A 20,565-nucleotide genomic window follows, 5' to 3' on the forward strand; every position below is an offset into this window, starting at 1 on the left:
TCAAACACCTTTTCGGCCTTTACAGCCTTGGTGGACCAAGACTCGGCAATATACAATACTTCCGAGCTGGCCTCAGGTCAAAACCCCGAGTTCCTCAAAACATAAGAAGGAAACACTCTCGTTTAGTGCCCTAATTTTCCGGCACCATTGCAGGCTACAGCAAACGACCCTTTCCCCCCTTCGATGAATACTTCGGCTGCTGGGCCACAGAGGGCTGGAGAAAGCGGAACACGCGCCCTCAAATCCAACAAGGCGTGTGTACCCTGCCGTCTTCGCAAGGTCAAGTGCAATGCTGCCGTGATCGGCCTTCCCTGCAGCAGCTGTACCAGTAGGCAGTGTGCCAAGGACTGTGTACTGCCAGCCCGGAAGAGTCGGACCAGGTGAGTTGATTGCTGGTGGGATGGGTTATGGTTCATGGTTCATTAGGTGCGTGCTAACATAGAAGGGGCTTGAAGGAAGGTAGTACATGTTTCCACGATTCCTAGCCAGGTACGAATATGCTTGAGAGGATTGGCACTATTCCAGCTCCTTCTCTTCACCCTCCTTTCTTCTGCTCCTCTGGCGATCCTTCAGAAGTCCCACTGACCATGGCCAGACTACAGGCATCCCCGCTACATCCGACAGTCGCCAGTTGGATAGTCTCAACCAATCTGATCAATCTGATCATTCAGAGCAACCTTCCACTTCCGATCCCCTGGATTGCCAAAACCCACGTCAGACGGAGCCAGATCTGCTCTACCTCAATATCCTAAATGACGCCGTGAAAGAACCGACAGAATCCAGCCGACTCCCCAGCGCTTCTAGTACCCCCTACCGCCCAGGCCCGGAAGATAGTTTTACTACTCGGAACTGTCTATGGACTAAGCTACCCCAATTAGACGACGTTGACATTGACTATCTTGTCAAGAAGGGTGTCTTTGATCTACCTCTTCCGCGCTACTTGTAAGAATCCTCTATCGCTCTGTCTTCTTTGGATCTCCGTCTCCACTCTACTCACAAACAAAAACAACAGAGATGCCCTTGTCAAGACATACTTTGACCATGTCTACCCCTTTGCTCCTGTGATCAACAGAGCTGAATTCATTCGCCGTTATCAATCCGGCGACTGCTCGTTGTTCCTGCTCCGCGTCATATTGACACCAGCCAGTCTCTATGCTCCAGCAGATGTCTTGTCCGCGTGTGGCTTTGCCAGCCGCTCGGTCGCGCAAGAGTCATTCTTCTCCAAGGCCAAGCTACTCTACGACTTTGGCGCCGAAGACGACTCCTTGTTGTTGCTGCAGGGATCCATCATCTTGTGCACGGTGATTCTCGACCACCCCACCAATTGGGACTTCGGCTTCTGGTTCCATAACGCGATCCGCCTTGCCACCAAGCTTGACCTACGCAACACGTGCGTTTCCTACTCCTGGGCTGTGACACCCGTGACATGTATTGCGAGAACTAACGGCCTACCGACTCTCCGACAGATGTGTTCGAGAAGATAAACCCCGCAAAATCTTGAAGTTGTATAGAAGGATCTGGTGGGGTCTCTATGTACGTCGTCCTCCCCTCATCGTCCTCTGTTCTTCTTACTTTACGCTTACTATAGCTGTGTAGTTTTTGGACATTTTCCACGTCTTTATCAATACCAGACGCTCCCGACTACTCGAAAACACCTCGGCGATCAAGCCTCGGACGGAGGATGACTGGGAAGCGGAGGATATCCCAGCAGTATCATCCGGCTTGCTCCCGGCGGTGACGCCCCAGCAAAAGGCCTCCCCTATTGTCCACTGCGAGTTGTCTCGAATATGTGTGTTTTGGTTCTATTCCCTTTTTCTCTTGATTTTCAATCTGTAACTGATACCACAAGCATAACTAACTCTATTTAGTCGGACAGTGTTTGTCCCTTGTGACAAACAAGCCAGAGCAGGACCCACGCCAAATGATGCACCCACTCGATGTATGGCGCAAGTCTCTCGCTGCCAAGATGCACATAGGTGGGAATACTGGAACTGACGTCTACTATCTGAATATACAAGCCATGAGCTACAGGTTTGAGTGCATCTTGTGTCGTCTGATACGTCGCTGTTGGCAGCAGTCCCAACACGCGGACTGGAGCGAGTGGGCCAAACAGCGGCTTCGGTCCGCTATTCTGGAGTTGGACACAATTGCCATGAGGGTGTTGGCTAGTGGTACGCTTCACGAGTTTCCCATGTCTTTGTAGGTGCCATCCATTCCTCGCTATTCTGCCATGTCTGGAAAAAGAGAACGCAGTAATACAACTAACAATGGCCGTGTCAGCGTAACCACAATAACTGCGCTGCTCGCTCTTCACATCGAATCGGCCCTCGACCCAGCCGAGACAGAGCTCGTCCGTTCCATGGCTCGGATCTCCATCAACCAGACCATGCTCATCCTGGTACAGGGAAAAGAAATACCCGCCCTCAGAAGAGCGCTGCCGGTGTTCGAGGAGATTCTGGCCAAGAAAAATCTGTACTTGGTTCCGCTCAAAATGCTCGACCAAGTCCCTGTGCAGTCGCAGTCCCAAGACAACAGCATGCCGAATGCGTCCACTTGCCCGCATGCACAGGTCAGTGTAGCTTCGTCTCAGCTGGAGCAGGGTGAGGATGGTCCGTCGTTCGTTCCGGATTTCTTGGAGTTTGATTTCCTGGATGAGTGGCAGATTGGGCAATCGGATTTTACGAGTCGATATTGACGTCGGTCTCACAAGAACGGGAGGCATTGAGGGCGCATGCATTCTCTCGTGTCGGTACGATTACTTTTGGGGCCATCCTAAATGTGCGGGACTGACACGATGTGCAGGAGACAGCTGGATTGTCCAGGCAGACTCACAAGAGTTGGAGTTCCGGCTCTAGGCGGTGGCACCAGCATTTATACTCCTTCCCGGCTGACTGTTAATCTATGAGTCTATGTGTACAGTACAAACAGCCCTGGATTGGAGTACAATTTGGAAACTCAGTCATCACGCCAGGGTAAGTCTCAAGGTCACCCTCCTCCCGTCCAGAAGATTGGATAGAGGAGAACCGCCAAATTGTGTTGTTCCAAGGTCACTAACACTCTCGATTTAGATACGGCTTCTCGGCCGAAATCATCACCAGATATATGTCGTCGAGGCTTACCGTCCTTTAAGTGTCCTTTGGTTCTTCTATTCAGCCTTCGTTTCCGGCGCGTTTTGTTCGCTCCTAACCACGGCGATGTGCCGACGATGCATCATCTCCAGCACCTTTGCTGCTTCGGCAGCATACTTGCACCTGGAGCGGATCTGCGGACCGTACTTGTAGAACAGAAACGGGAAAGGCAGGCAGCCAATCACCAGGAACGCAGGAATGGAGCTCGCCCATTGATTTCCGAGATTTCGGTACATGCGGGTGGTAAACAAGGGGAAGGCGGTGCCGAACAGGGACCGAAGCACCGAGTTGGCTGCCAGCACAGAGGCAGCATAGACGACATCTGGACACAGGGTCAGCATGTGCATTTGTTTGCAGAGCATCACAAAGCAAAGGAGGTCAAAACGCACAAGAGTCGACCAGATAGCTCATTAGCGAGATGAAGACCATGACCAGTCCCGCCGCGAAAAACATGCCGCCGATAATGGGTGCGATCCAGTGCACCGATGGATACGTCGTCCATGCAAAGAGGAACAGACCAATCGGAAGGACAATCGAACCTGCCATAGCCGTGCGCAGTCTGGCTTCTGGCTCGACCGCGCGTCCCTCTGCTTCGGCTGCCTCGCACTGGCGCACGAAGCGCTTGTTGTCCACACCGGCCGCTAGGGTGGCAAGACAGACGCCAATGGCGACACCGACAAACGGAAGTCCGGCGATACCCTGGCTCCAGCCTCGAGCGGCTTGGAAGACGATGGGAAACCCGGCAAAGAACATGTACAGCGTGCCGTAGACGATTGAGATGTACAGCGACGCCAGTAAGACAATGGGTTCGCGGAACAGAAGGACCCAGGGACGCGTGAAAGAGACCGAGAGCTCCTGCGAGAGTGTCTTGGGCGGCTTTCCCGCATCGATCCGGGACACATATAAACTTCTCGTCATCCGGGAGAGGGCCTTGGCTCGACGACGCAGAATGAACGGCGCGTATGTTTCGTGGGTGGTCAGTGACGTGGCAATCCAGATCAGACCGCCCAGTATGGCGCTCAACCCGAGAGTCCAGCGCCAGCCCTGGGTCTCGGCAAGAAAACCGCCAGCAACGGGGCCTACAGAGGGCAAAAAGGGAGGGAGATAAGAATCAGCAAAGTGTACACGGGCACCACGGGGGAAAAATGGCAGCATAGAAGAAGGACGTCCACCACCTACCAAGTGCAGGGCCCAGAAAGGGAGCCGTGACAAACATGCCTGTCGCCATTCCACGCTCCTTCTTGCTGAACATGTCGGCGATGACGCCCCCAACATTGGTCATTGACGACGAACCAAACGCGCTCGCAAGGAAGCGAAGAGCCAGCAAAGTCGCGATGTTGGGCGCGCACGCCGCCGCCACGCTGAAGGCCGTGTATGCCGTGAACGAAACCACAAAGATGGACTTGCGCCCGTACACCTCCGACAGAGGTGCCCAGATCAGCGGTCCCAGGGCGAAGCCCAAGACGAAGAGCGACAAACCCAGTGTGGCCACCTCCCTGGACACACCAAAGCGCTGCGTGATGCCTCCAATGCCACTGACGTACACCGAGCTAGCAAAGGTCACCGCGAACGTCGACAGCGACTGGAGAACGGCAATGGCCCATTTTCGCCCCTTGGTAAAATTCATGGCGTCTTGGCTGTCGTTCTGCAGGAAATCGATAATGTAAGGGTCGTCGTCTGTGCCACGGCCCGGATAATTCTGGTTGCAGACATCGTCGTCGAGGCGTATGCGGAGAAGAGATTGGATCCAGGACATGCGTGGAGAGGAGTCCTTGATTCGCTGCGGGCCGTCGTCGTCGACGGCAACGGGCACGGGAAGGCCGGCCATGATGGGAAAGACAGGAACAATGGGGAGGGAGGGGGAAGGGCCGTGTCGAGATTCAAGAACGTGGGCGGAGGAGGAGAATCGATGAGTCTTCACTTATTGCCATCTTCTCACCGAGTAGAAAACTCGCCATTCATATAGTTCATGTCGGAAATTGGGACTCGGAGTTTTCAGTGCAGAGCACATATTGGCGAGAAACAGAAGCCCGCGGCATTATCTACGCGGCGAGAAAGATTTAGTTCCTGGCACGGCAAAGTCAGGTGGTGCTCGTGAAGGGCGACAGTCACAATACACGGGGAAATGAGATGCTCGAATCTCGTATAGATGTATCAGAGTCATGTTCAATCCAGATGCGAATGTCTATACAAAACGGCTTCTCTGGAGAGTCAGAAGAGGTTTTACGGAGCAGTCAAAAAATACCACTGTCAAATCGTAGCTGAAAGCGCTAGTAATAGTGAGTATGAAAGTCGCCCTAAATCTACGTATTCTACATAACCGATAATTACAAAACGTGCAGTGGGGACTTCGGAGGTACTGTGCTCGGTACCAAGTACCGAGTACCTCGTACGTAGCCAGGCTGCCAGGGTAGTCTAACACTACTAAGTGGGTGCTAAGTGTTTTAAAATGCGGCCTAGGTCGCTTAGTGGTAAAGTTTCCACTGAAAAAAAAAAGTCACCGGCAAGCCTGCAACTTCAAAATATCTACCCAGTGCCGCCTCGTACACGACGGAATCTCACCCCGCCCTCCAGCCCTTGCGAGGCTGTTATTCTCATTTCCCTTGCCGGAGTCTGTTTCTTAAGAGACTCCGGCATTATCTTCGCCCAACATGCCAAAGGTCAATGTCAAGCGGCGCTCCGGCGCATCCTCCTCCTCCTCATCGCCCTACTCCAAGTCCTCGGCCGCCACGAACGCGATCTTCAAAATGAACACGGACATTGGTCAGCACGTCCTCAAGAATCCTGGCGTTGCCCAAGCAATAGTTGACAAGGCGGACCTCAAACAATCCGACATTGTGTTGGAAGTCGGCCCTGGCAGCGGAAATCTCACGGTCAAGATCCTGGAGAAGGCCAAAAAATGTGTCGCGGTGGAATTGGATCCGCGCATGGCTGCCGAAGTCACCAAACGAGTCCAGGGCACCCCTCAACAGAAGAGACTCGATGTGCTCCTGGGGGACGTGATCAAGACAGAACTGCCCTACTTCGATGTCTGCATCTCCAATACTCCCTACCAAATCTCCTCGCCTTTGGTATTCAAACTTCTGGCCACAACCCCCGCGCCCAGGGTGTGCATATTGATGTTCCAGCGCGAGTTCGCCATGCGCCTCTTCGCCAAACCCGGCGACAAGTTGTACTCGCGACTCAGTGTCAATGCGCAAATGTGGGCCAAAATAGATCATATCATGAAAGTCGGCAAGAACAACTTCAAGCCGCCTCCGCAGGTCGAATCCAGCGTTGTGAGATTGGTCCCGAAAGTACCGCGACCGAACATCAGTTATGAGGAGTGGGACGGGCTTCTGAGGGTATGTTTTGTGCGGAAGAATAAGACGCTGCGGGCCAACTTTTTGGGGACAAGTAGCGTTTTGAGCATCCTGGAGCAGAGCTACCGCACGTGGTGTGCGCAGAACGACATACCACTCGAAGAAGGACCTGCCGACGACGCGATGCTGATGGAGGTCGAGAACATTCAAGACGGCCCCCACGGTGAAGGGGACGAGGAAGAGGAATGGTCCGGCTTCATGGACGTCGACGACCAAGACGAAGACAGCCTCCCCAGCCTGCTGAAAGAGCAGTCCAGCAAAGCGCGACATAACCAACCCACGGAGCGCTCCGTCTCGCGCAAGAAGCGCGACAAAGTCTTCCACCTCGTCCGGGAGAAAGTCCGCTCCGTCCTCGAAGACAAGACCGCTCTGGCGGACAAGCGGGCGCGCATGTGCGACGAAGCCGACTTTTTGAAGCTGTTGTACCATTTCAACCTGGAGGGCATCCACTTCCTGGGAATCAAGCACGGCGAGTAGATGAGAGGCAGCACAAAGGTACGCACTCTGCAGTGTGAGCTTTTGAGTTCCGCCGACGACACAATAAGCGCGCATTCCTTGCCCGAACAGACCAAGAGGGCTCCGACCCCGACAAAAGGAGGTTGAGAGAGACCTCGAACCAAAGGTTTAGAACTTGTCTACCGGCAGGACTTGTCAACGCCGCAACAAATGGTCACCCCCCTCGGTTTTATCTCTGTCCCTACATTCCATACGACAGCGTCGTTTGCTGGCACCAACAGATACGCACCACACATCATCGACGGACGATGCGAGGGCAAAGGTATCCCGGCACGAAATAGAATATGGCACGAGTCTAGTGCCTACCTCATAGGACAAAGTACCCGAGGAAGAGGACGGTGGATAGACGGGGCTGTCTGCAAGAAGGAAAAAGTGCATATCTTGGTAGATTTGTGTATGGATGGCGTGGACAGACCGATTATATGCCTGGTTCTCCCTGTCATAGGCAAGAGATATGGTGGGTATGTATGCCACCAGGCCTCCCCGGCCACCTCTAGTTAACGACTGACGAAACTGCCCGACTTGATGAGAGAGATACCCCAAGCTAGAAGGAAAAATGAGTAAATGAAAAGAGGCTGAAACATATCACAAGTATTCACATGCTATCTCTTGAGTCGGTCATTGTTTTCGCTCTGTTATTATTGTTCTTTGCTATCTGCGCGGCGACGTATGGTCTACTCGGGGATTGGTGGTTGCTCAACCAGAGCCCAACCCCCCGTAAAATCGTCTATATCCTTCGAGGATACCTAAGGGTGCCCCTGCTTGTATTGGGACATCCAGAATGCACGAGGACAGTTTGTAGTCGTGCTCAGAAGTCGGGCCCAGGCCACATCGATTCGATATCATTCCGACGCCGTGCCAATTCATTCACATCATTCGATCGTATATATTCATCACATCGTCGCCGAAAAGTTGGAAAAGCGCACAATTCGACCTTTGGGTCTATCTTCAAACCCAATTCCGACAAGTTTGTGAGGGTGCCTCATTGGCATCCTTTCGCAGATCTTCCAACCACCAGAATTCTAGGTTGACATGGCCAGCCAGATCAACCCCGAAAGACCAGACTCGTCGAAAAGACACAGGAGAGTTCTTCAAACAGAAGGAAAGTCAAAGTCAGAACACTGTGTAAACACATCATCCCGAAGAAAAAGGGCCGCTCGCTGCTTTTCATGTGGCATCCGAGTGCCACGATGCCCATCGCTCTTCGGACAAGCAGATGGAAACAGAAATCCTGCCATGTTCTCGCTTTTGAGTCGTAAACGCACACAAAGCGTGACCGAGGGTATCAAACAACTTTTGTGTTCGCCTTTTTTTGAGGTCTGCTTTTTTCAACACAAGAAAGGTCGGTAATTATCCCCAACCAGCAGAAAAGCAGCGGCAGCGGTCAAGGCATGGCCGGCCTGTTAAGAAGCACAGCATGCTTGAAGAAAACAACTAAGAGATTCAGGGGATCAAGAGCCCCCCCGCCATCGAAATTGAACAACCCGAACGCTTGGAGAAAAAAGACACGTGAGAATGGCCAACCCGAAGTGAAAAGGAATATGGACGAAGAACCAACTCCGCTCAAAGCTTGACCCAAAGACATGGTACATGAGGTAGAAAATTTCATAGATCGAGGTAGCTGTAGTCGACACTTTGGCGAGCAGAATAGTCCTGGCTACGCCGATTCATGCTGGGTGCTCGACTAGGCTGGCGACTTGATCTTAGACTTGGACCACGTTCTTCCAGATAAGAAGGCCGCCTGGACGTGGACACCTCTCGATCTCTTTCTCGAGCCGAGATGACACTGCTGGACACACTCTTTTTGGAATTTCGACTCGTAACGCTCGGTGCGCGTTCGATCCTCTTTTGCTCCTTGGGTCGCTCATTCTCTTTGCCTTCGGCACCCACTGACAGGACGAGCCCTCCGATACTGATGCTAAGAGGTCGTCCGTCTTTGTTGATATAATCAGGAGGAATCGTCATGTTCAAGCCGCCGGGAAGAGTGATACTAGTTTTTGTGCCGCTAGTCTGACTCCTTCCCCGACCAGAGGAATCTTTGGAGGACGACTGCCGACTGAAATTGCTTCCTGTTTCAGATCTCGAACTTGAGTTGCGCTGGTCCAAGTCACGAAGAGCTTCAGCGGTTAGTTCATTTGAGGTCTTGTTCCGCCTCGACTGGTATTCTTCGATCTCGGCTTCCTTGTCTTCCAAAGGGACAGCCATACGGCGAGGAACGGGGCGAGGAGCCGAGGTTGCAACTTTTGTAACGGTCGTTCCGGCTGAATAAGAAACAGATTTCCTGGGCAATGGCCGATCGCGTGCCTCCGGAAGTCCAGGAGGGCGGTACGACGAGGGTGGGCGAGAAGAAGATTCTCTGCGCTCACGAAATGCTGAAGGAGGAGGTCGAGATGGTCTGTATTCATGGTCGTCGTCGCTATCGTACCGCTCTGGCTCATACACAACTCTTTCGCGAAGTTGTGGCTCCTGCGGATGATAGGTTTTCGCCCTTCGGTTGCTGGGGCGACGTGTCAAGACAACTTCAGGTTGGGGTGGCCGTGGAGGTGGTGGCATGATTGCCCGATCATCATCTTCGAGATTGCGGGTAGATTTTTGAGATGAGGGCAGTGGGCGAATCTCCTTTGGAGGTGTTCGTTCGAGAGTCATGATAGCGGAATCGGGGTGACCTTGTCGAATAACAGGTTCGCCATAGACGCTGGACCGTCGGACCGGGCTGGGATGTCTGCTTGGCCTCGCCGAACGTGGCTCAGGGATGGCCGGTTGGTCGAAGTACGAGGGAAAAGGCTGGTAAACAGTATACGACGGTGTCGGCAACGGTGCGGGAACGACATATGAGTACGGCATTGGACTATAGGGTACGTTTGGTGTGACAGGGGTTGCATAGCCTGATGTCGCAACGGCTGGAGGCCCATACATTGCATGATTGACGTACTGTAGCGGGATAGGAGCATTGGCAAACATGCTTATCGGTCTCGATTGCTGGTTCGATGAGGATCTTCGGGCTTTTACAGGCACCGCATGGTCATCTTTTGTGCCTTTCACCACCAATGTTTTGACTCCCACTGCAGAGGGCGGTGGCACAGTGGCTTTGGAGGCCCGCGAGGGGTCTTGTTTTGCGTCGGTGTGCTTGCCATAGTAGTCGTGGTTTCCGCTGGGGCCTCGCTCATGCGTGTCATGCTTGGCTTTAAACGATCTCGTCTCCGACGAAGATTCGTTCAGATGGGAGGACGATTGGCGGCGACTTGTAGGTTGAGAGTGACTGTTTTGAGAGACGAGGTAAGGCTTGCGCTCTCTTTCACGGATTCCTGCGGTATCGAGCTTCAGATCTGGAATTTTACGTCGACTCGAGGTGGATTCCCCAGCTACAGTGCCAGCCCGGCTAACATAGCCCGAGTCGCCACCATCGGCACTATATTCATTCTTCTCCCGCTGGCGGAGACCAATATCTTGCTGAGAGCGTCTGGCGGAGACATTGGCACTGGTTTGAGAGCCTGGAAGAGCTGACTGGGTGACCTCGTCCCAGTCTTCGCAAGTGGCCGCTCGGGGACGATGACGGTCAGATTCATGCATGGAAGCGGCGGCGATATGCCCCTGAGCAAGTTAACGAATGTTGTTGGTTACTGTTGAGCGTACCGGTGTATGCGTGGACGTGAACGAGCAGTGAGGGTTTTGTGATAGAGGCGGTGGAAAGTGGAAACTCGGTTTGGGGGGTGGGTGGTGGTCGTGTCGGCTTGGGAAGTGGAGTGACAGGGGCCCCGACCAACAGATGATCCGCTAAAAACCCACGGCAAGGTACTTATTTTGCAGGGGGCCCGGCCCGTAAGGCTGCTCGGTGTCGCGGGGCGGCCACAGGCTGGCAAATTCACCGAAAAGATGCGCTGATGTCCTCTCCGAGGGGTTGATCCAGTGGCCGCGGCTCGTGGCGTCCCGGGGGGCTTTGTTTGCTGAAATAGCAGTCGTGTTATTATTGTCTGCCCCCACGGAAAGACTTGTACTTGTAGATGAATGGCCCTCCGACCTAATCGCTTCCAACTGTTGATTTTTGGTGATGGCAAATAATTTCAGTCCAGTTCGTGTGCTTGTGGGTCCATTTCGGGATCAGTTGTATTCTCCGTCTCAATCGCCTTGTAGTATTTTGCGCTCAACGTCGCCCTTGAGCCGCAGGTTACAGGTTGCCTCAGGTTCTGTTCCACCTCCGAGTGTCGTAACAATGACTTTGGGAGATGGCAAATGCAGGATTCCGGTCGCACAGAACACCGTTGCCTGCGTGAGAGGAGGGGACAACGGGCACAGGGTTTTCCGTCGCCTTGACGACGATCTCGGATGAGGGTAGTAGTCGTGTGCGATGATGATTTGCCGGGCCAATATGCGCGCCTGTCAATGGAAAGGCCGGCTGCAGAGATCAGCCACAGCTCACAGAGATTTCGCACAATAGAGCTTGCCACTGATGCTCGACAGGATTCTAATGAAGAGAGGGAGGAGACGGAGGAGTTAATGGCGCTTTTTGCTGCTGGGGATATTCTTCTGCAAGGGAGTCATTCTTGTGTCAACCCCACTACGCGTGGCTCTAGGCAGACAACGCGGAGGAGCGAGGGGCAGCCGGAGGATGTTAAAGAGGGTGTACGTGTCTGTACGTGTAGGAAGGGTGAGTAATTGAGAGACCGAGAGGAGAGCCAGAGGGAGAAGCAGAGGACGAGGTGTGCCAAAAAAACCAGGCAACTAAGGTGGGATGGTGGATGGGTGTAGGAATGACTGGTGACCAGCTGCGGAATGACGAACAAGACTCGGGGGGACACGCTTGGTTTGAATTTTTGATTCTTTTTTTTTCCCAGACAGCCACTTTGGCCAGAGCCAGGGTCCCTTTCTCGAGAGAGGGAAAAGAGAAAAAAATGGCGCGGCAAGACGAATAGAGACTGGTCTTGAGAGAAGAGCCAAAGGGTGTCATGACCCTTGGGCGCATCCGCCGACCTGCGTTGAGGATTTCCTCAAACCCTTCACCACCAGCCGGTGTAAGCGGCAGCCCTTTTAGTTGCGTGATGCGCGTTGTCGTGAGGATTTCTGCCTTGTGAATGGAAGATGGAGCCCAATGAGCTGCCCAACCTCCACATCCCGGTCAGCCTGAGAGCCATTCAGCACATCGAACGTCGAGGGCGTCTCCCACAACAGCAGAAATCGAACAAGTCGCTTGCTAGTTGCAGGCTACAACCGCACACTCGATATCCACTCGATGGATGGTCATTGCCACTGTCTGCCACTCTGCCACTCCTGTCCTCCGTTCATCCCACCCTTGTTGCCTCCAGCAAACTCGCTTCGCTTACACTCCACGCTCCCGCCAGGGAACTCTTGTCGATGATAACATCAACGACGGGGAGGTGTCGACCAAACTCCAGTTCACAGCCCATGAACCCTCAGCCAAAGAGAACCTCCACCCCCCTCTCCAGAAGAGGTTCGGGATAGCCAAATCAAATCAACAGCAGGCCCACGACTGCATATGCAGCCCACGGATCCATGGCGTATCTGCCTGGGTTTCTTCGAGCCTGCCACCAGCTTCCAAGTGTCAGGCCGGAGCATGGGGGGTATTCTCAGAGGGGGATGGCATTGTGATACAACACCCTGGAATGGCCTGTGGCACAGCTGCCTGTTGGTGGCCAGGAGAAAACGCGGGGAGCCTACACGCAGTTGTTGCTCGTGAAGAGATTCGCAGCTGATGCTGATGCTGACACTCGTGCTAGGGCATTGTGGATGCTGTCCACTAGATGATGGTGTTGATGCTCGAATGCTCCTGTGCGCGTGCCTCAGGCTGCTCGCTGCCGCCCATTCTCGACCCCTCTCTCTATCAAACACTGCTTTTACCCCTCCATCCGAGCATCCATTGAACTCTTCTGCCTGCAACTCTCTCATAACTCGACCTATTAGGGCACAGAAATCGAGAACACCTGTCCTCAAGTCGGGGGACGTGTTTCATGACGAGAACTACCCATTGTTATCAGCCTGAATCACTCGCGGCGAGCAGTGAATCGCTGCTGTCGGATTCCTCCTTCATCTTCGATCCGATACCAGAAGAGGAGAAACGGCTTTACCCCTCCAGAGAGGGACGGAGTGGAGCTACAGAATGGTGGCGACGAGGTGAGCAGGGGACAGGATAGGTGTGTCTGCCCAACGCACTGTGACGCTGGCTGCCAGACTTTGCCCTGACTAAACCCAACATTGTCTACGTTCGAATGCACCCCTCCTTCAGTTCAGCCTTGAAAAGGGAGTAGGATAGCACCATCCTCATCAACAAGTCTACCTACTAGTACATCGCGGTGCGAATCCCCCGGACGCCAGAAATGCGGCCTCGCCAGGCTAAGTGGCTGCAGCCGCTCTAAGATCCTTATCAGCCTCGACCCCTTGTCTGAACTCCCCCGGTCAACCGGCCACCCCTGCTTGCAGTTGTCTTGTTGCATGAACTCAACAGCCGAACTTGATGCTGGTGGAAGAAGACGGTCGAAATCCTTCGATCCAGCTTCAGTAATGCCAGCCCGGATTCTCCCGCCGAGATGCCCGAGGACCACCCCTGTCCGAACACCCGTTCACTCACGGAACTTTTGATCGTCTGTCCTTGCGTGTCACTCCATCTTACATCCTCTCCACCGGGCTCAAACCCAGGAGAGTCATGCCATTCCATAGCACCTGTCGGGCAGCCTCGTACAGTGCCAACCGAGCCTTCTGCAGCTCAGGTTCGCTGCCAACCACTTGCAGGTGGTCATAGCTTGAGCTGAGCGCATGCGCCATCTTGAACAGATAAGTGAGGACAGTTGCTGGTTCTCGAGTCTTGAGCGTATTGAGCACCACATCTGGGTACTGTGCCAGCGAACGAGCCAGGTTGACGGCGTGGGGTTCTTTCAGCAAGGACAGGTCTGCAGAGCCCAAAGCACTGAGGTCCGCATTGGCTTTTCGCTCAATCGAGCAAAGTCGCGCGTGCGCATACTGCAAGTACGGACCTGTATCGCCCTCGAACGCCGTCATCTGGTTGATGTTGAATTCATAACCATTCCGAACCTTGCCTGACAAGTCCTGCACCATAATAGCAGTAATGGCTAGCACATCGGCAACTGCGTCTGGGTTATCCAGCTGGGCATATTTGTCATCATTCTTCTTCATGACCTCCAGCATAGTGTCCTTGACCGTTTGAATGATATCGTCGAGGAACTTGACTGTCCCTTTTCGGGTACTCATGCCCTTGACCATGCCGAAGGAGATATGCTCGCATTTCTCTGCGACTTCCTTATGTCCGCTGATCTCGGTAGTCTTGAACAGTTGTGCAAGATGCTCGTTCTGCTGGTCCGCGACCACGTAAATCATCTTGTCAAAGTGGTACTCGTCATATCGCTCCAAAATCGCGGCCAGGTCTCGGGTAAGGTACAGGGCTGTGCCGTCCTTTCGCACGATTATCGCCTTGTTGAGCTTCTTGGCGCCATGTTTGGCGAAATCAATCAGGATTGCGCCGTCAGAATACTCTGCGATGCCCTGTGCGAGCAGACTATCCAGGACCCGCTTGATTGTCTCGGCCTTGACCTGCGACTCACCAGAATACACATCAAATTCAATGTTCAACCGGGCGTACGTGCTCTGGTACTTCTTGATGCTCATGTCCCGGAACTTCTGCCATAGTGCCAAAGCCTCGGGGTCCCCTTCTTCCATGCTCTTGAAGTATTTTCGGGCCTTTTCGTCTTCGCTTTCTTCCACGAGAGGTGCAAGTTTTGCTTCCAGGGCCGACACGTCTTCTCCCTTGTCTTTTTTCTCCTTGATCTCCTTCTTCAACTCATTAATTGGCTCGTCCTGGGCTAGTTTTATCTTGTTTATTTCGACGTAGACATGAAACAAGTGCGCAATCGAGTTCTTGTCTAATTCCTCCTGGCTACCAAATCGCTTGAAGCCGTTGGCCAGGAGGCCGTATTGTTTGCCCCAATCTCCTAGGTAATTCATTTTCAAGACATCCCAACCCATTCGCTGGTAAAGTTTTGCCAAAAACCCACCTATGATGGTACTCCGAAGGTGACCGGCGTGGAATTCCTTGGCGATGTTCGGGGACGAGAACTCCACAATGAGCTTCTTTTGGCCCTTTGAAGGGTCTGACGGGTCTTTCAGACCGTTGCTGACCTTACAGCCGTATGCACTCTTATGAGTCAGGATTTCGTGGATTGTCATGTTGATCAGGTGTTGGGGTTTGGCGAAGAACTGGACGAACGGACCAGCCTGGGATACGGTGACGAAGGTGTCTTCTGTCGAGGGAAAGGCCTCGACAATCTCCTTTGCCTGTTCTTGCGGCGGTTTGCCCTTGACTTTCAATGCAGGAACGGCCAGAGTGAAATCTCCCTTGTCTAGAGTCGTGGTCCATTGGATCAAGGGAACAACTTCCGCTGCCGGTCGATTGACTATAGGAGCCAGCTTCTCGGCGATGTGTTGTCGGTAAAAGTCCATAGGGTTCTTGCTCTTCCCCATTTCCTCCAGCGTCAGCGAGGAGACTTTCCCACTGAGTTGTCCCGCCATTGTGGGTTCTGCCGCTGGAGTGAGCCTGTGAAACAGTTGTTGTTGTCGTTGTTGAGTCGCTAGAGCGTAGACGGCAACAGAGATTGGTCTTTTTGTGCTTGATCGGCCAACTTGACGAGTTTGTGGAAAGCTGAAAAGTGTTCGGATATGCTGGAGCTCTCTGGTTTCGATAGATGTGAATTTCGAGCAGCTGTAAAATTTTGGGTTGCGACAGAGGCGAGAACACCACATCCTCCCTTGAGGGGGAGTCAATTATGTTTCTCCACTGCCACCGAACCGCTTCAAAATTTGAGTCACTCATTTGATATCTTGGCATCTAGTTCGGCTCGGATTAATTTTATTGCGTCGTTCATCCTTCATCTCTCCACGTTCCCAACTGCGTCATAAAACTTACACGTGAGGCTGTGATCACCTACACAAACACCACGAAATGCATGCTGTGCGATGATAAATGGGGTTGCTTAACCATGTCTAAGGCACCAGATTCCCTGCCATATACAGCGACACAGGCAGAAGATAGTCGAGAAAGAGAACGATCGAAACGATTCCGTTTCAAATCCGGAATGGGGGATGAATATCGCGGCGACAGTAACTCTCGCGGTCACAAGCGGCGGAAGGATCACGATTCTTCACACAGGCACAGGAAGCGTCACAGATCGTCAGAGCCCGCCAAACACGGATCGGTTCCACAAGAACGCCCGTCGAATTATTTGTCGCCCGACCAAGCATTTCGAGAATCGCTGTTCGACGCACTCGGAGACGACGAAGGCGCGGCGTTCTGGGAGGGCGTCTATGGACAGCCCATCCACAACTATGCGGATACCTATCAGGATGAAGAGACTGGGGAGTTGGAACGCATGACTGACGAGGAATACGCGCAATTCGTCCGGCGAAAAATGTGGGAAAGGAGTTGGGAGGGGGTAGAAGCGGCAAAGGAGGAGAAGAGGCGAGAAAGAGAACGGGAGAAACAAAGAATACATGACGAGGAGAATAGAACAGAGAGCGAGAGGCAGTCCCGGCATGATGATCACATCTTCAACACGCAGATCGAGGCCAGTCTCCGCCGAGGCGAGAGACGGAGGGAGCGCAAACGGTGGCACAGTCTATGGGAGGACTACTTGCGCCGGTGGGCAGACCTTCAGGATCTTGCTCAATATCGGCCTAGGGGCGAGGGCAAAAACATTGGCGAGCAGCTCTTCCTCCGCAACAAAATTGCGTGGCCTGTCGAGTCAGGAAGGCGTAAAGACGTGAATCGGGAAGAAATTGAACGGTTCATCAGAAAGGGCACTGCCGCCCATGAGGTCTCGCAGGGGACTGATCCATTCTCGAGCGCTATCAAGACGGAGCGGGTTCGCTGGCACCCTGACAAGATTCAGCAACGTTATGGATTCATGGACATCGACGACGAGACCGGGAAAGCGGTCACAGCAGTCTTTCAGGTGCTCGACGCCATATGGAACGAAATTCGAGATCAGACAGGGTGAAGAAAAGTTTTCAAGAAGCTGGAGTGAAACGCTAGTTCAAGCTTCTGTCCTCCCATCTATCTATCATCTATCATACCGGACTTGCGCCTCTATTTGCGTTGCAGAGTCTAATTGTTTATAGGTTGATCACCGCCTGTCCACTCTCGAATGATATCTTCGGGGACATCTCTCAACAAGACATGGACATGTTCCATTCCCGGCACGGATTGCAGCTCGGTCCAATTCTTGAACCATATGACCTTTTCCTGGTCACCGGGCAGTCCTTTGACTCGGTCCACAAAGGTAGACTGAATGAAATCCTCGACCTGCTGTCTGGATTTCGGGGTCATGTCGCCTCTAGTTGGCTCTGAGTCTAACCGGGTCTTGAGCCACACAATAATGTGCCTAATACCAGGCGCCAATCCATACGGCCAGTCATTAAGCAGAATCTTATAATCTGCCTGGTCTGCAAATGGGATAGGGTTGTTGACAGCAAACCTTGGACCCGTTTCCGGCGTCGACGAAGGTAACGGAGTCCATTTCAGTCGTTCCCTCATGACAAAGTTAGGGACCGTGCCATATGTAGCCTTTGTCTGGCTTGACCACTTGATGTAGCGTTTCAAGTCGGATGGCCACCTTTTCAGGACGCTGAGGTTGTGCTCAGCTGTCGAAATCAGTCAGAAACATTCCGGGGATGTCGATCACATAGAACCATGAGCGGTGGAGCACACACCAATGATCTGTTTCAACTCTTCCCATGTATGTGGATGGAATTGGTCATCGGTCATGGCCAGGACAGACCGATCCACAGCCGTCAGAGGAAACGGGGACGGGGTATTGTCGGGCTCTGAAGCCATGGCACTTGCTTGCGTTTGGGCTTGTTCGTCTGCAAGGGGCAAAGGTTTGCTGGGCGGGCGATGGGGGGTTCCGTTGAGGGTAGTCTCTCACCGGGATCAGTTGACCAAAGATGGAGTGTATCGGGTGTTTGTGCGCCCAGATGGAGCTACGAAGAGACCCGAAGACGACGTTCGCTATTCTTCCGCCGCTCGGCGAAGTGGACTGCCGCAATTCTGGAAAGTGTAAAGTGCGAAGCCGAAGGGGGTAAATAGCCCAGTCTGACAGAAGTGTCTTTTTTTCGTGGCTACATCCGATGTATATTAAATGAGAGGAGCATTGGGAGAAGGGCGTGAGTGCCGAGAAGGCATAGAGCAACATGTGCGGGAACCGTGGCGTGCGTGGCCTTCCCGGTTTCTTGTCAGACATGCGGAATTAATATTATCCATTCAACTCTGTCTACCATCGGAAACACCCCGCACTTTGTCACCACATGTAGGCAAAAGGAACCAGGGCGCGGCAGCAAGTTAGCGAAGCCCCGGGACAACTTCGCAGGCGTGCGCAGGCCACATTGTCTGCTACGCCAAACAGCCCCACGTCCTTCGCTATTCACCGTAGCGGCCTCCCGAAAAACAATCCCAAGTCCACAAGTCCAGAACTTCCCCAATTCCGATAGTTATATTTTTGACCCCGACCACAAAATAATCTCCTGACACGGTTCAAAAATTCCCTTTGTTCGCGGTGTTTTTTCCCCTGTTTCTGCTCAAGGGCCATAGCAAGAATTGGGATTGTCGCGTATCTTGAAGCCATGGGGTAGGTGCTTCGCAGTATCTTCTGTCGAATTCTTCCGACGCTCACCTCACTTCCCAGAAACGCAGCCTTTTCCCAGGCCAACATCAATGGGGTGTATATTCCCTCGGTGCTGCTGATCGTCGGGGTCGCCATCGTCAAGAGAGACTATGTCCCTTATGCAGTCGCCATCGCTGCCATCATTGGAGGCTACAAGATCTTCACGGGCTTGACTCGTAAGTCATACTGCGCTTACCACCCCTCCCAGACAAGATTCCTGACTGACATTTCTGAACCACAGCATCATCAAGAAAGGTCCTGAAGCCCGACGTGTTCCAAGAATTCCCGTTGACCAAAATCACCAAAACCTCGCATAATGTGGCCATCTACCGATTTGACCTTCCCCAACCCACGGACATCCTCGGTCTCCCAATTGGCCAGCACATGTCGTTGGCGGCAACACCCAAGGGGGCGGATAAAGAGGTGGTGCGGTCATACACCCCCATTTCTTCCGACGAAGACAAAGGGTTCTTTGAGCTCATGATCAAGGCGTATCCTCAGGGCAACATCAGTGCTCATATGACGACCTTGAAGGTTGGGGATACCATGAAGGTCCGCGGTCCCAAAGGAGCCATGGTCTACACCCCGAACATGTGCAGACGTATTGGCATGATTGCTGGTGGAACTGGAATCACACCCATGCTGCAAATCATCCGCGCCATCAACCGCGGTCGGCCTCGCAACGGAGGGAATGACACCACTAAGGTTGATCTGATTTTTGCCAATGTCAACCCCGAAGATATCCTGTTGAAAGAACAGCTTGATGCCTTGGACAAGGAAGACCCTGATTTCACTGTCTACTATGTCTTGAACAACCCCCCCGAGAAATGGAATGGCGGTGTAGGCTTTGTGACGGCGGACATGATCAAGGCCAAACTCCCGGCTCCAGGACCTGACATGAAGATCTTGATTTGTGGTCCTCCGCCCATGGTGAGCGCACTGAAGAAAGCCACGGAAAGCCTCGGGTATCAAAAGGCTCGACCCGTCAGTAAACTGGAAGACCAGGTGTTTTGCTTCTAGAGAAGATCAGTGTGGTGGAGTCTTTAGACGGGTTATGGGTCGATTTATGGATCTTGCAAGACTGCGCGTCCACGGTGTCCTCGCATCTTGGAGTTTGTCTGCCAACAAAACATGGAGGCATAGGTCGAAGCTGGCTATGTGTTGAGTTGTCACTATCCAGCGCTGTCGGCATAGGAGCTTGTGGTTAGATTACCTGGTCAAACCCTCGAGTGCAAAACTACATGAAGATCAATCTAGAGTGCAGCGGCAGTGACTCCGATGTTCAATGTAACTTGTAGTGTGTTGTGGCTTCGGTGGCTGTGCAGATAGTCGTCGACGCCCATTGATCCTCCAACATTCCATCATTCAGCCTATGACGTCAATCTTGTATTTCCCCGTCACCACCATTTGATGCCTTGTTGTCACCGACTACAAAACAAGGAAATCTTGTGCCTTTGTACCGACTACACCTGCGCCAACCGACGGTGGTCGCCCGTCCTGGCGCTCGAGCTCTCAGATTCGATCGACGCCTCAGGAGCTCTACTCGAGCAAGCCTAGCTATGTAGCTAAGGGAGCCACGTAACGACGAACGTGGCGCAAGCTCTGGGCGATCCAGGGAGCCAACCGGACCCTGAATCTAATCAGTCAATCAATCAGCCCGTCAATCGAGCAAGCAAGCTGTGCTTCCATCGTCCAAATTCATCGTGGGACATGCTTTTTAGCTGGGTACCCAACGCCACCATATGTTGCCCCGGAATCCGTCGATTGCTGGGGGGCACAGGATCCGCTAAATTCGTTCAGAGGGTAGTGTTCGCGATCGGCCTAGGTATGTAAGGTATGTGATGATAAGGTGGGATGGATGTGCCTCCTTAATCCGTGATG

At 53.0% G+C, this 20,565-nt stretch overlaps 8 protein-coding genes across 8 annotated transcripts; 4 read left to right on the plus strand and 4 right to left on the minus strand.

The window, feature by feature from the left end:
* Nucleotides 1–587: 587 nt before the first annotated feature.
* On the plus strand, nucleotides 588–2,695 carry Z517_12512 (uncharacterized protein; the record flags this gene model as incomplete). The annotated part of the gene is made up of 7 exons (XM_013422456.1): nucleotides 588–630; nucleotides 672–942; nucleotides 1,013–1,390; nucleotides 1,467–1,533; nucleotides 1,597–1,789; nucleotides 1,869–2,199; nucleotides 2,281–2,695. 7 exons carry the CDS (start codon nucleotides 588–590, stop codon nucleotides 2,693–2,695), a joined length of 1,698 nt encoding a protein of 565 aa, XP_013277910.1.
* A 450-nt stretch (nucleotides 2,696–3,145) lies between these two features.
* On the minus strand, nucleotides 3,146–4,956 carry Z517_12513 (uncharacterized protein; the record flags this gene model as incomplete). Its single annotated transcript, XM_013422457.1, has 3 exons — nucleotides 3,146–3,450; nucleotides 3,518–4,207; nucleotides 4,308–4,956. 3 exons carry the CDS (start codon nucleotides 4,954–4,956, stop codon nucleotides 3,146–3,148), a joined length of 1,644 nt encoding a protein of 547 aa, XP_013277911.1.
* Nucleotides 4,957–5,779: 823 nt separating this feature from the next.
* On the plus strand, nucleotides 5,780–6,967 carry Z517_12514 (dimethyladenosine transferase; the record flags this gene model as incomplete). The annotated part of the gene is made up of 1 exon (XM_013422458.1): nucleotides 5,780–6,967. The coding sequence occupies one exon, from the start codon at nucleotides 5,780–5,782 to the stop codon at nucleotides 6,965–6,967; it is 1,188 nt and encodes a 395-aa protein (XP_013277912.1).
* A 1,644-nt stretch (nucleotides 6,968–8,611) lies between these two features.
* Nucleotides 8,612–10,576, minus strand: Z517_12515 (uncharacterized protein; the record flags this gene model as incomplete). The annotated part of the gene is made up of 1 exon (XM_013422459.1): nucleotides 8,612–10,576. The coding sequence occupies one exon, from the start codon at nucleotides 10,574–10,576 to the stop codon at nucleotides 8,612–8,614; it is 1,965 nt and encodes a 654-aa protein (XP_013277913.1).
* A 3,048-nt stretch (nucleotides 10,577–13,624) lies between these two features.
* Nucleotides 13,625–15,538, minus strand: Z517_12516 (arginine-tRNA ligase; the record flags this gene model as incomplete). Its single annotated transcript, XM_013422460.1, has 1 exon — nucleotides 13,625–15,538. The coding sequence occupies one exon, from the start codon at nucleotides 15,536–15,538 to the stop codon at nucleotides 13,625–13,627; it is 1,914 nt and encodes a 637-aa protein (XP_013277914.1).
* A 467-nt stretch (nucleotides 15,539–16,005) lies between these two features.
* On the plus strand, nucleotides 16,006–17,022 carry Z517_12517 (uncharacterized protein; the record flags this gene model as incomplete). The annotated part of the gene is made up of 1 exon (XM_013422461.1): nucleotides 16,006–17,022. The coding sequence occupies one exon, from the start codon at nucleotides 16,006–16,008 to the stop codon at nucleotides 17,020–17,022; it is 1,017 nt and encodes a 338-aa protein (XP_013277915.1).
* A 107-nt stretch (nucleotides 17,023–17,129) lies between these two features.
* On the minus strand, nucleotides 17,130–17,858 carry Z517_12518 (uncharacterized protein; the record flags this gene model as incomplete). Its single annotated transcript, XM_013422462.1, has 2 exons — nucleotides 17,130–17,665; nucleotides 17,735–17,858. 2 exons carry the CDS (start codon nucleotides 17,856–17,858, stop codon nucleotides 17,130–17,132), a joined length of 660 nt encoding a protein of 219 aa, XP_013277916.1.
* Nucleotides 17,859–18,643: 785 nt separating this feature from the next.
* Nucleotides 18,644–19,704, plus strand: Z517_12519 (NADH-cytochrome b5 reductase 1; the record flags this gene model as incomplete). The annotated part of the gene is made up of 3 exons (XM_013422463.1): nucleotides 18,644–18,648; nucleotides 18,706–18,860; nucleotides 18,926–19,704. The coding sequence occupies 3 exons, from the start codon at nucleotides 18,644–18,646 to the stop codon at nucleotides 19,702–19,704; spliced, it is 939 nt and encodes a 312-aa protein (XP_013277917.1).
* Between the last annotated feature and the right edge of the window lie 861 nt (nucleotides 19,705–20,565).

This window comes from Fonsecaea pedrosoi (genome assembly GCF_000835455.1).
Source record: "Fonsecaea pedrosoi CBS 271.37 unplaced genomic scaffold supercont1.10, whole genome shotgun sequence".
Taxonomy (NCBI): Eukaryota; Fungi; Ascomycota; class Eurotiomycetes; order Chaetothyriales; family Herpotrichiellaceae; genus Fonsecaea; species Fonsecaea pedrosoi.